Source organism: Notolabrus celidotus, chromosome 6 (assembly GCF_009762535.1).
Source record: "Notolabrus celidotus isolate fNotCel1 chromosome 6, fNotCel1.pri, whole genome shotgun sequence".
NCBI classification, from domain to species: domain Eukaryota; kingdom Metazoa; phylum Chordata; class Actinopteri; order Labriformes; family Labridae; genus Notolabrus; species Notolabrus celidotus.
This window is the reverse complement of record NC_048277.1, coordinates 2,544,199-2,558,490: the sequence shown is the minus strand read 5'-3', so window position 1 is coordinate 2,558,490 and position 14,292 is coordinate 2,544,199. Positions and strand designations below refer to the sequence as shown.

The 14,292-nt window shown below is 39.0% G+C and overlaps 1 protein-coding gene across 3 annotated transcripts in view; it reads left to right on the top strand.

Annotated features, from left to right (window-relative positions):
* Positions 1-11,374, top strand: part of lcat (lecithin-cholesterol acyltransferase) — a 31,429-nt gene extending 20,055 nt beyond the window's left edge. For all 3 annotated transcript variants that reach the window (XM_034684679.1, XM_034684680.1, XM_034684681.1), the window contains exons 4-7: positions 718-813; positions 5,390-5,614; positions 7,861-8,056; positions 10,284-11,374. In XM_034684679.1, coding sequence (XP_034540570.1) covers positions 718-813; positions 5,390-5,614; positions 7,861-8,056; positions 10,284-10,647 — 881 coding nt within the window. In that variant the 3' untranslated portion in view covers positions 10,648-11,374. The remainder of the gene's footprint in view (positions 1-717; positions 814-5,389; positions 5,615-7,860; positions 8,057-10,283) is intronic.
* The last annotated feature ends 2,918 nt before the right edge of the window (positions 11,375-14,292 follow it).

Sequence of the window (14,292 nt, the reverse complement as noted above, 5' to 3'; positions counted from 1 at the left end):
TAGTCCTTCTCCTCCTCACATTTCCCTTTCATTGTCTTTAAGTTTATTTCTTATTTCTGAAAAGTGCTTTATAAAATATTATTATTATTATTATTATTGTTGTTGTTGTTGTTGTTGTTGTTATTACTATTATTATTATTACTAATATTGTATTATTATTATTCATTATCATTATTATTGTTGTTGTAAATAGATAAATAATAATACATATAATTATAATTTTTAATATAATCTTAATTATCATTATTATTTATTGCTACTATTATTGTTTTATTTTAATTGTATTATTATTTATTATTATTATTTATTATTATTTTATTATTATTATTATTATTATTATTATTATTATATTATTATTATTATTATTATTATTATTATTATTATTATCATTATTATTATCTTTTTGTTATAATTTTTGAAATGTATTTATAATTTTTCATTAATAATATTCCTAGTTGTATTATTATTTGTATTGCTATTGTTATATACATAAATATATATATATATGTATATATATATGTATATATATATACATATATATATATAATTATTTTTTATTCTTCTTATTATGCAAAGTGTTCATAAAGCATATAAACCAAACTAAGTTATCGGCCTTAGCTTAATTCCTGATGATCTTATTGCATTTTATGATTTAGCAGTTTTGTATAAAGTTATGTTAAAGATGTTCACTCATGTCTGCTGCTGTTTTGATCACAGGTTATTTTCACACGATGGTGGAACATTTGGTCCAGGTGGGCTACACCCGGAATGAGACAATACGAGGAGCACCATACGACTGGAGGCTAGCTCCAAGTAAGACACACAGCTAATCGAGCACCCTCACAAACACATGTTCAAACATCATCTCTCTGACAGTTCTCCTAGTTTAGCATGAGTAATGAGCAGGAAAGGATTCTTCATCATAAAGCAGGCTCAGCCTCTACAAACCAGCTGAGCTGAAGTGTTGGCTCATATCTCAGCAGCCTTAGACATGATGCGTCTGCTGCAGAGCATCAGAGAAACAGTCGTTAACATTTAACAAGATTTATTACATTTTTATCATTACTTTATATAAGAAATATGAAGCCTTTAACAAAATCGAATGTGAATGTTGTAATTGCTGAAGTGCTGGAGATGAATGCACCAAACTGGAACACGGTTCTCTCACATGACAAATTACTGAACCATGGAACATTTGAAGTGGCGGCACAATGACAGCATTTCGTTTTGGTTATGCAAAGAGTTGATCTAAAACACTCTGTTATTTCATTAGTGTTGTAGGCTTGAGTTAGTGCTCATATCCTGGTCTGCCTCTCAGGTTATATTAAAGGCTCCCTAACACTGCTATCTATTTTGTTCAGTTCTTTCATCATGTTGTTATTTTTTATTTATTTTGATATGAATGAAAAGTTTAGGCCCGTTGCATTCCAGGTTGTCTCTTGACATACACAACATTGGAGTATAATATCTAGCAATCAATAATTTTTTTAAAGCACTAAATCATATTAATGATACTTATACTACTACTACTACTACTACTACTACTACTACTACTACTACTACCAATAATAATAATAATAATAATAATAATAATAATAACAGTTATAATAATAATAATAATAATAATAATAATAATAATAATAATAATAATAATAATAACAGTTATAATAGTAATAATAATAATAATAATAATAATAATAATAATAATAATAATAGATTAATAATAATAATAATCATGATAATCATAATAAATAGTAATAATAATTATAATAATAATAATGATTATAATGATAATAATAATCATGATAATCATAAAAAAAGAAGAAGAAGAATGAGAAGAACACATTTTATTTATAATGCACTTTACATTTAGAGCAAATCTCAAAGTGCTACAAGAAACATCATGAAAACAGCAAAGGTAAAAAAAACAGGGTTAAAAACAGACCATGAGAACAAATCCAAAGAGTTAAAACTTCAAACAGCCCACTTTTAAAAACACAGTGCAGTAAATACAATAAAATCCAAAACTAGGGAAATGCCCTCCAGAAAAGAAAAGTCTTTAGTCCCTTTCTAAAGGAGTCAGTGGTCTGTGGTGCTCTCAGACTGTCAGGAAGGACATTCCACAGACGCGGGGCAGCAGAAGGCCCGGTCCCCCATAGTGAGGAGTTTTGTTTCATGGGCAGTGGAGGCGCTTTGTGTTGGCAGAGCAGAGAGATCTTGTAGTGGTCTGTTGGGTCAGCAGTTCTTTCAGGTAGGGGGCGGTGTTCCATGAATGCACTGATGTGTCAGCAGAGAGATTTTGTATTCCATCCAGAGTGAAACCAGGAGGCAGTGAAGTGATTGTAGGATGGGTGTGATGTTGGATGTCAACAAATCTTCTCTGCATACAAAGTCCCAAAATAATATTAAGAAGGAGAAGAGCTTTGCAAATTAGAGTAAGGGGTTGAATTCTCTTCCTCTCTATTCATGGGGAGCCAGTGCAGAGAAGCTTTTAAGAAGAAGTCTGATCTCTTTGCATACTTCCTATAAGTTCACATAGTGGAGTGTTTTGGAGCAGGTGAAGAGTCTATATAAAGAGAGTGAATAACAGACTCACAGACAGGAGTGAAGGTGTCAGGAAATACAACTCTGCAGATGTAGTGTTTCATATCAGCGATATATCAATGAATCAATTAAACTTAATTTATATTTTACCTTTAATACAAATCAAATGCAACCCAATGTGCTTTACAGAGACTCAAAACAAGAAAGAAGCAGAAATAAAATAATGGCAAGACATACACTACCGTTCAAAAGTTTGGGGTCACTTAGAAATGTCCTTATTTTTGAAAGAAAAGCACTGTTTTTTTTCAATGAAGAGAACATTAAATGAATCAGAAATACACTCTATACATTGTTAATGTGGTAAATGACTATTCTAGCTGCAAACGTCTGGTTTTTAATGGAATATCTACATAGGTGTATAGAGGCTCATTTCCAGCAACCATCACTCCAGTGTTCTAATGGTACATTGTGTTTGCTAATCGTGTTAGAAAGCTAATGGATGATTAGAAACATCTTGAAAACCCTTGTGCAGTTACGTTAGCACAGCTGAAAAGGGTTTTGCTGGTTAGAGAAGCTGTAAAACTGGCCTTTCTTTGAGCTAGTTGAGTATCTGGAGCATCACATTTGTGGGTTTGATTATACTCTCAGAATGGCCAGAAAAAGAGAACTTTCATATGAAACTCCACAGTCTATTCTTGTTCTTAGAAATGAAGGATATTCCATGCGAGAAATTTCCAAGAAACTGAAGATTTCCTACAACGATGTGTACTACTCCCTTCAGAGAACAGCACAAACAGGCTCTAACCAGAGTAGAAAGAGAAGTGGGAGGCCCCGGTGCACAACTGAACAAGAAGACAAGTACAGTAGAGTCTCTAGTTTGAGAAATAGACACCTCACAGGTCCTGAACTGGCAGCTTCATTAAATGGTACCCGCAAAACGCCAGTGTCAACGTCTACAGTGAAGAGGCGACTCCGGGATGCTGGCCTTCTAGGCAGAGTGGCAAAGAAAAAGCCATATCTGAGACTGGCCAATAAAAGGAAAAGATTAATATGGGCAGAAGAACACAGACATTGGACAGAGGAAGATTGGAAAAAAGTGTTATGGACAGACGAATCAAAGTTTGAGGTGTTTGGATCACATAGAAGAACATTAGTGAGATACAGAACAAGTGAAAAGATGCTGGAAGAGTGCCTGACACCATCTGTTAAGCATGGTGGAGGTCATGTGATGGTCTGGGGCTGCTTTGGTGCAGGTAAAGTGAGATTTGTAAAAAATAAAAGGGATTTTGAATAATGAAGGCTATCACTCAATTTTGCAACGCCATGCCATACCCTGTGGACAGTGCTTGATTGGAGCCAATTTCCTCCTACAACAGGACAATGACCCAAAGCACACTTCCAGATTATGCAAGAACTATTTAGGGAAGAAGCAGGCAGCTGGTATTCTGTCTGTAATGGAGTGGACAGTGCAGTCACCAGATCTCAACCCCATTGAGCTGTTGTGGGAGCAGCTTGACCGTATGGTACGCAAGAAGTGTCCATCAAGCCAATCCAACTTGTGGGAGGTGCTTCAGGAAGCGTGGGGTGACATTTCTTCAGATTACCTCAACAAATAAACAGCTAGAATGCCAAAGGTCTGCAATGTTGTAATTGCTGCAAAGGGAGCATTCTTTGATGAAAGCAAAGTTTGAAGGACAAAATTATTATTTCAACTAAAAATCATTATTTCTAACATTCTCAATGTCTTGACTATATTTTCTATTCATTTGTAACTCATTTGATAAATAAAACTTTTGAACGGTAGTGAATTAAAAAACAAAAAAGGATTTTAAAATAGAGACTAATGCGCACCAGCAACAATAAAATGTGTGTAATTAAAATAAGTTAAAGCATCAAATTAATATTAAGAATATCAATAGTTAAAATAAATACATTTTAAAAAAAGAGTAAGGATAAGAGTTGAAAATAAAATTAAGGTTAAAATATCAATAAAACTGAGTAGATAAATAAAAATAAATAAATAGATAAATAAAAGTAAAATAAGATAACAGTTAAAATTCATACAATAAGATTAAGTGTAAAGGGAACACATCTCCTGTATGTGTGCTTGTTGTGTGTCAATTGAAAGAAATATATAAATAAAAAGTAAAAAAAAAAAAAAAAATCCAGACTGAATAAATGTGTTTTTAGTTTAAGTTTAAAAGTCTGAATATCTCTATCAGCTCCTCTCAGATCCTCCTGCAGGCGCGTCATGTCTGAAAGCAGCGTCACTGAAAGTTTCTGTTCTCCTCTGAGGAACAGCTAAAAGAGAGGAGCCGGAGGATCTGAGAGGCCTTCCTGGTTCAGACACTAAAAGCATCTCTGAGATGTAGTCTGGTGTGAGGCCATGCAGCGCCTTAAAAACTAGTAAAATAATTTTAAAGTCAATATGAAAAGAAACAAGCAGCCAGTGTAAAGATTTTAAAACAGGCGTAATGTGAGCTCTCCTTCTGGTCTTCATTAAAACTCCTGCTGCTGTATTTTGTATTAACTGCAGTTTGTTTATTGTGTTCTTTGTAGACCAGGAAGGAGAGCGTTACAGTAGTCAAGCCTGCTGGTAATAAAAGTGTGCATTAGTCTCTCTGTGTTACTCAGAGAGAGAAACAGCCTCACTCTAGAAATGTTCTTTAAATGATACAAAGCTGTTTTGGTGATATAGTCAGAACTTGATATTTTGTTAGTATTTAAGAGCTGACTACATACACATCAAACTCTAAAACATCTCTGTGTTATTATGATGATGAAGGGGAACGAATGAACACTTGTATGCACTTGTTAACGTCTTTTCTCCTCCCTCCTCTGACAGACGAGAACACAGAATACTTCATAAAGCTGCAGGGGCTGGTGGAAGAGATGTTCGCACAGTATGAGAAGCCTGTTTACCTGCTGGCTCACAGTATGGGCTGCCACTATGTCCTCTACTTCCTCAACCACAAGCCTCAGGCCTGGAAGGACAAGTACATCAAGGGCTTCATTTCCCTCGGAGCCCCATGGGGGGGCGCTGTTAAACCACTTAGAGTCCTGGCATCAGGTAATGACAAAGTGTAGGGAGAATGGCTGAATACAACAGAAGATGCACCTGGCTCTGTCAGTAGAATTAAAAGGGTATTGGTTTATAGTATTTTTATATTTAGTGTAATCTTTGTTATTATGAATCATATTGAGGTTTGATTCTGTATTTAGTCTTTGATCTATTAAACCATGCATGTCCTATAAAACCACATATCAGTCAGACTTTATTTAAAAAGCCTGACCCCAAACCCATCCTGCAATCCTAAGGTTAAGAACACAATATATACAAAAATAATAATAAAACAATGAAAGTAAAATAAAATAAATAAATAAAAAAGAAGTTTCTGAACGAACTGAAGAAACACTCCCATCATATCTTAATGAGCAAACACTGGAGAAAAAATTAGATGTTAAAACTCAACACAGGAAATTAAACTCACCAAAATAAAATACATTTCTAAGATAATAAAACACTAAAATACTAAACCATTAAAAGAAAATAAGATGCTATACTTAGAATAAATAAATAAAATAAATAGAATAAAAGTGACAAAAATTTGAACTAGATAATACATAAATAAATAAATAAAGTAAGTAAGTAAGTAAGGTGAAATAAAACTGTTCTAAGAATCAAACTCAGTTAAAGTGAGACTAAAAAGGTCGGTCTTGAGTTTGCTTTTAAAAATGTTGATGCTCTGTGCAGCCCTCAGATCTTCAGGTAGGGTGTTCCACAGACCTAAGGGCTGTGATGATAAAAAGCTGCCTCACTGTGAGTCTTTGTTCTAGCTTTTGGTACCATTAAAAGTCCACTACCTGAAGACCTGAGGGCTCTCACTGGCTCATATGATAAAAGCAAATCTGATAAATAAGAAGGAGCAAGACCATTAAAGGTGACATATCACGCTTTTTTCATCAATATATATTGGTCTAAGAGGTCCCCAAAACATGTCTTTAAAGTTTATGCTCAAAAAAACACTTTGAAATCAGATTTTGGTCTGCCTAAAAAACCCTCTTCTTCAGTCCTCCTCAGAACAGTCTGTTTTCTCTCTGACCACGCCCCCTCAGGAAGTGGATGTGCCTCGGCTGTCCAGCACGTTGATCTAATGTTTACATGTTGGCTGAATATACACGGCTGCTCAGAGATCACGTTACTTCAACCCTCTGAATCTGATCCAGAATCTGATCCTGACGGAGCGGCACCTGCAGCAGGACCTTTCTGAAGGATTGGTCACAGATTTAGTGTTTCTTGTTGTTTTATTTATCAGTATGTCAACGAACATGTAGCTATGTGGCTATGCTAACTAGCGCTAGCACTTATCCATGATAAATAAAAATCATCCACTAGATCTTCAAATCTGCAGACGTGTGGAGTAAAACCGACCTCTACATCAGGACCTTTCTGAAGGATTGGTCACAGATTTAGTGTTTCTTGTTGTTTTATTTGTCAGTATGTCGACGTGTGTCTTGGTACACAGCTACAGCTACAGCTATGCACATGTAGCTATGTGGCTATGCTAATTAGCGCTAGCACTTATCCATGACAAATAAAAATCATCCACTAGATCTTCAAATCTGCAGACGTGGGGAGTAAAACCGACCTCTGCCAGAAAGGCAGCGGGACCTTTTCTGAAGGATTGGTCACAGATTTAGTGTTTCTTGTTGTTTTATTTGTCAGTATGTCGACGTGTGTCTTGGTACACAGCTACAGCTACGACATGTAGCTATGTAGCTATGCTAACTAGTGCTAGCATTTATCCATGATAAATAAAAATCATCCACTAGATCTTCAAATCTGCAGACGTGGGGAGTAAAACCGACCTTTGTGTTTATTAAGACAGCCTACAACTAGCATGCCTCCCTCCTAAGCTCCTTGTTAGCACACATTTGTGCAGGTAATGAAAAACAGAGGAGGGATTCAGTATTATTTTATACAGTCTATGGGCTGAACAAGCTCCGAGCTCTGACTCCGTGACAGACCGGATATTGTTGTGACGTAACAAAAACACTGAAGTCTGAAACGGCTCGTTTCACACACATTTACAGAAAGGTGGAGAAATCAGAACAGGGGCAGAATGGATTTTTTTCATTCTCGGGGGGTTTGTAGACATGCCAGGGAAACATATTTCAGGTAGAGAACCATTAAAAAGTCCATTTTGCATGATATGTTACCTTTAAGAGATTTAAAAACCAATAAAATCATCTAAAAGATATTGTTCCTGTAACAGTGATTAACACCTCTCGTATCTGTGTTTGCTGCGCCTGCAGGGGAGAATGATGGCATCCCAATGATTTCCAACATCAAGATACGGGAGGAGCAGAGGATGACAACAACCAATCCCTGGATGCTGCCGTCGGAGGAGGTGTGGCCAAAGGACCACGTGTTCATCTCCACACCCACCTTTAACTATACTCACCAGGACTACCAGCGCCTGTTCACGGACATCAACTACGAGGACGGCTGGTACCTATCAGATTAAGCATTATACTATGGAGCAATGTAATTGACTCTGAACACTTTGATATCTAATGGTTATCCCGCTTATTACTTGGTTACTAACTTAAGATAGAAACACGTTGTTAAAAACTTTGATTAAAGATGATTTCATTGATTTAAATGATTTATGTTTACAGTTTTTAAAAATAGTCCCAGTGATTCCTCGTCAATGATCGTTCCATGGTGATGGATTCTTCTCTGCCTGTTGTGGTGGATTCAACATGAAACTGTCCTCATTCAGCTCTCCTTCTTCTCTGAGCTCTGTGGTTCACACACCTTTAAAAAGAAACTAATGTCACAACTTTGAACCCTGCTGCTATCATCACCACCACTCATGGTTTAACTTTCTTTGTAGAGATCTCTAACCTAAAGGTTTATAATATTGCTGGACAGAATCCTACCATAGCCTGTATAAATAATAGATGTAGTATCTGTGACGTCACCCACCTGTTCCTTGAGCGCTGTTTTGAAGCCAATCGTCGGCAGCAGGAAATGCTGAACTCAACCCAATGTAGTGTGAGGTAAAGAGGCGGGGTTTGAACCTCCTAGCCAACAGCTATGTGTTCCCGTCCAGCAGTCAAGTCAGTCATGTCCTTATTTGGGCCAAAACTCATAATCTTAATATCTTCTGAACCGTTGTGTTATAAATAAATTCACCCCGTACAGTGTGTGCTGATAGAGAAATGAGCTACGTAGACCCAAGCTGTTTTTGAACCAGGCTGTAAACATGTTTATTTCTGCTGTAAAGATTGTCTTCTTTGAATGGGTGTCTATGTGGTTTCCACTGTTTCTGCAGACTGCCTCTCGTGGACACTCGCTGAACTGCAGTTTATAACACTCCCACATAAAATAATAATAATAACTCATAGAATTTATATAGCGCTTTTCTTAGTACTCAAAGACGCTTTACATACGATGAAAACTCAAAAAATAAAACATAAATAAAACAAAACAGGGACAGAGGTGGTGCGGGGGGAGAGGTCATGTGTGGTATGCTTTTTGGAACAGGTAGGACTTGAGTTGGTTCTTAAATGAGAGGAGAGAGTCAGAGTTGCGGATGTGTGGAGGGAGAGAGTTCCAGAGAGTGGGGGCAATGATGGCAAAGGCTCTGTCCCCCAAGGTGCGGTGCTTGGACTTGGTGATAGGAGACAGGAGGTTGGCATCTGATGATCTGAGGCGGCGAGATGGGGAGTGGCGTTTGAGGAGGTCGGTCAGGTAAGAGGGGGCGAGGTTACTGAGGGCTTTGTAGGTGATGAGCAGGATCTTGAAGTGGATTCGGTGCTGAATGGGGAGCCAGTGGAGGTGCTGAAGGATGGGTGTGATGTGGGCTCTGGAGCGGGAGTGGGTCTGTGTTTTTTAAGGTCGGTGGAGGGGAGGCCGTAGAGAATGCTGTTGCAATAGTCCGGACTGGAGGTTATGAAGGCGTGGAGGAGGGTTTCTGCAGGAGAGGAGGAGAGAGAGGATCTGAGCCGTGCAACGTTGCGGAGATGAAAAAAGGATACTTTGGTGATGTTTCTGATGTGAGGTTTGAAGGAGAGGGTGGGGTCGAGGATGATGCCAAGGTTACGGACTACTGGGGAGGGTGTGACTGTGTGGTTGTCGATGCATAGTGAGAAGTTCTGGGTGGAGGGGAGGAGGGATTTGGGGCCGATGAGAATGATTTCAGATTTATTGCAGTTGAGTTTTAGGAAATTGTCTCTCATCCAAAGTTTGAGGTCAGTGAGGCAGTTTGTGAGGGTGGAGACGATGGCAGGAGTGATGGTTTTTGTGGAGATGTAGAGCTGGGTGTCGTCACAGTGAAATTGAAGTCCATGGTGGTGTATGATGTGACCGAGGGGGAGCATGTACAGGATGAACAGAAGGGGACCAAGCACCGAGCCTTGGGGGACACCATGTGTGACGGGGGTGGTACGGGACTTGTTGTTTTTGATGGAGATGTATTGGAGTCTGTCGGAGAGATAGGAGCTGAACCAGGAGAGTGCTGAACCAGTTATTCCAATGCATGAGTGCAGGCGACTGAGGAGGATGGAGTGATCAGTTGTGTCAATTGAGGTTGAGGAGGAGGAGGATGTTGAGGGAGCAAGAGGCATGGGCTTCATATTTTGAGACCGGATGTTGCCACTTGGCTTTCACATTGCGTTTCATGTACAGCTCTGTTTCACCGCATCTTCTTCTTCTCTTGTTCCTAATAAAGGCACATGTGGGAGGACACCAGGAACCTCACCAGTGATCTCCTCGCTCCGGGTGTGGAGGTGTGGTGTATGTACGGCGTGGGAATCCCAACTCCGGTCACATATATTTACGACGCGGATTTCCCCAACGTGGACCCCATAGACTTTGTGTATGCCGACGGGGATGACACAGTGGACAGCTTCAGCATGAGTCTCTGTAAGCGGTGGGCGGGGCAGCAGGAGAAGCCCATACATGTCACTGAGTACCGAGGGCTCGCCCATCTGGATATAGTGTTCCATGAAAAGGTGCTAAACCAGATTCAGGACATCCTGGAGGGCAAATCAGACGTGCCCAAACATGTTGACGTCAGGGCTGGAGCCGATTAGGAGACGGTGAAACGTGGAGTAAGGGCAACAGTTCTAAACCATTACCCTTCACCCCCCAGCCCTCAACTATGACCCCTTATCCAGGCTAACGGCCGACAGGAGGCCTACCTCTTTGTCCCTTATCTGATCCTTTCTTCTGTTTATTTTGTTGTGTTTCCCTTTTATTTGATCATGATGACATTTGTTGTCTTTGCACACGAAACAACCACAATGAGTAAGGCTGAAGAGGAGGTCGCTTTAGGATGACTCATCAGTGGTAGCCGTCTGTTTAGTTTAATCACAGTTCAAATGATGTTACATCTCAAACAACAATAAATACAATCTGTGTGTATCTGTGATCGTCAGTTGAGTAAGAAGTTATATTTCTGAATGACACACATACAGGTCATAGCCTTTCCCAAACTATGGAGTACAGCGGCCTAGTTCAAATACTCTGGAGTCCACTCAAACCTGAGGGAGGGGTCATTCAGTTTTACATGTGTAGGGCCTCTATTATCTGACCACTGATAATCATAATAATCCCTCACCTTATCTAAGTGGTTGTTCACTAGCTCACTAGCTCACAGGGCTGCCCTTCAGTTGCCTTTGAAACACACACATGCACACACACCTTTGCTCTGTCAGTGCACACACACACAGACACTCTGTTTATGTTTCTCTGCTCTGTATGTATTAACCCTGTTGGCTTCATCAGCTGTATGTTTTATAAAGTTGTCCCAAATGCTCAGCCTGTGTTTTGAAGTACTTTCAACAGCGCTCCTGTTCTCACAGCGGCGCGAGGAGAGTTTTAATGAGAGCATATCAGAACGATCAAACCATTGTGGTACTGAAGGACATCAACACAAACAGATGCTTTTAAAAGTGTTGTTCGAGAGGAGACGTCACATCTGAATCCATACATTTACAGGAGGATAGCTTTCTCTCTGTCTCCGTGTGTGTGTTCCCCTGATGGGCGTGGGGAGGTCCTGCTCTCAATGCTTGCGGTCTGTGAGCATGGAGAGCAGGACTCAGTGCCACAAGGGTCAGGTAAATATCCGTATCCATACTGACTAACTACAGTCAGTACTAGGTGTTTTTCACCTGCAGGAACATTGCCCCAGAACTACGTGCATTTCGACCAGAGGAACCAGGGTCTAAATTTAGTTCAGGGGTAGTTAATCTCCCCCCTGAAAAGTCCCTGCTAGGGGGGTAGTACTTTTCAAATGTCCCGGGACTTTCGGGGGGCGGGGCCTGCAATGCTGAACGTGTCTGATGGGTAGATTAACCGCAGTGTTTTTATCCTGCCCGCCGTCCACAATAACATCACACACATCTGTGATTCTCTTGATTTCTCTTTCTTTCATTAGTTTTGATTTGTTCTATCTTTTTTGTATGTGTGTGTACTTTTCAAAAGAAGAAGCTGTGATTCTCTTGATTTAGCAGCTTGTAACAGTAGTCTTCTCTCAGCCCACTGTGAATGCGTCTCTCCCGGTGTTACACTTTTAAAAGTGACCCTGTAAACTGGAGACCTTCAGCTGAACGTGTCAGTGTTTGTGGAGTTTACACAATGCGGACTGTAAGGCAACAATTACATTTGATTACTAAAGGTGCTTTGGACAGGAAATTGTAGTCCCAGGAACTACTCTTCCCTGAACTAAATGGTTCCTGTGGCGTGTTGTTGTCTGCGTTTCGACTGCGGGCTGAAGCCCCGGGTAGATTGTGCAAATCATGCCAGTGAAGTATGGAGAAAAAAAAGTAAATGCACTACACCACCAGACCAGTAGAGGGCAGTAAAACAAAGAGGAATGCCATTCATCACAGATGACACCATAGAAGCAGACGGACAGGCAGGTATCATTATGAGCAACACAACAGTTAGCCTGTTAGCATGAAGAGACTCAGCTGGTCTGTTTTAGATGGTGCTATATTTCATCACAGATGGATTCACTGAATCAACACGTGAGAGGAGATAAGTGCGAGTAGCAAAGACGTTTCAACACGCCTTTAAAATCCTTTTGAACTCAAAAAGCCGTGGCAGAGATCGGCCGGTGTTTTGGTTTAAACAGCGACCCTACCCCTTAACTAAATATAGACCCTGGTTCTGCCGGTCGAAAAGCATGTAGCTCTGGGGTAAAGTTCCTGCGGTCAAAAAACACCTTTAAAAGCCATTGCAGTGATCGACCCCACCCCCAATAGTTTCTGGACCTTTGCAAAGCACTACCCCAAAGCAGGGGCATTTCAGAGTGAGATAAACTTCCTCAGAACTAAATTTAAATCCTGGTCCTGTAGTTGAAAAGCACATGGCTCCTCTAAAAGTTCCTAGTTCCTGGGGAAAGTTCCTGCAGTTGAAAAGCACCTCTACTAACCCTTAAGTAGTCTATGATGCCTTTTCTCCCCTAGATGTCTAAATTGGATATATCATAAAAGTGATTGTAAAGTTTATAGTTTTATTATTTTTTTATTAGAAATGTTTAACTTTGAAGGTTTCCTTATATATATGTTTTAAATCAGTTTGTTTCAACGTAAAACAAGAAGGTAATGTCTTCACAATGTCATGTTGTGAGTGTATAATTTGGCTAAGATTATGTAAAATAATGAGATGTTGTTCATTAATGGAAAAGTTGGGACTGTAAAAATTTAAGTAATTTAAAGTATTTTTAAAATCTTACTGAAAATCAGCCCAAATCATTGTCACGTGTACAACAATGAATAAGTAGATGTTCAAGTGTTTCCATCATACATTTACAAAAAGAACATCTCTCTTCTATATTGGAAATATCAATTTACAAGTAATAGAGTTGATGGGGACGTATCTATGTCTAACTTTAAATAACCAATCGTTGCTGGTCAGACTAACGTATCTGTAGAGGAGAGTAAACAATGTTACATATTTTAGCATCAGGAATGAATGAGAATGAGTTTATGATCAATCAATCAATCAGTCAATCAATCAATCAATCAATCAATCAATCAATCAATCAATCAATCAATCAATCAAACAATCAATCAATCAATCAATCAATCAATCAATCAATCAATCAATCAATCAATCAATCAATCAATCAATCAATCAATCAATCAATCAATCAATCAATCAGGATCAGATCCAGTCCCATCTTACAGACAGGACTCAGTCTGATCTCATCTTAATCCACCATGAGCAGAGCACTTTGCAGCATTTAGCAAGTTACAGTGGCAAGGACAAACTTCCTTTAACAGGCAGAAACCTCCAGCAGGACCAGACTCATGTTAGACACACATCTGCTGAGACCGTGTTGGAGAGAGGGATAGAGGGAGATGAAGAGAGAGAGAGAGATGATAGCAATGATTCAGCTCAATGATTCAGCTCTGTGAATAAAACTGACTTGAGTTAACAACGATGGAAAGATTATATTTTCTAAAGCTTACTAAAAGAAAAATCCCACGGTAAGTCATAATTATGAAGAAAGAAAGAAAGTTATAATAATTATAATTGAATCTCATATTTATAACTCACTATCATAATTTTGTCTTTTTTACCTCATAAACAAGGAGTATTTTAAAACATGTACGTTAACATATATTCTTTTAAGTGGGGGAAATGAGAGAAGATTGCAATAATAGTTTCATTGGAGTGTTGAACATGCCCACTTAACCCTAGAGCCCCTGGGGGGCATTAATGCTTCT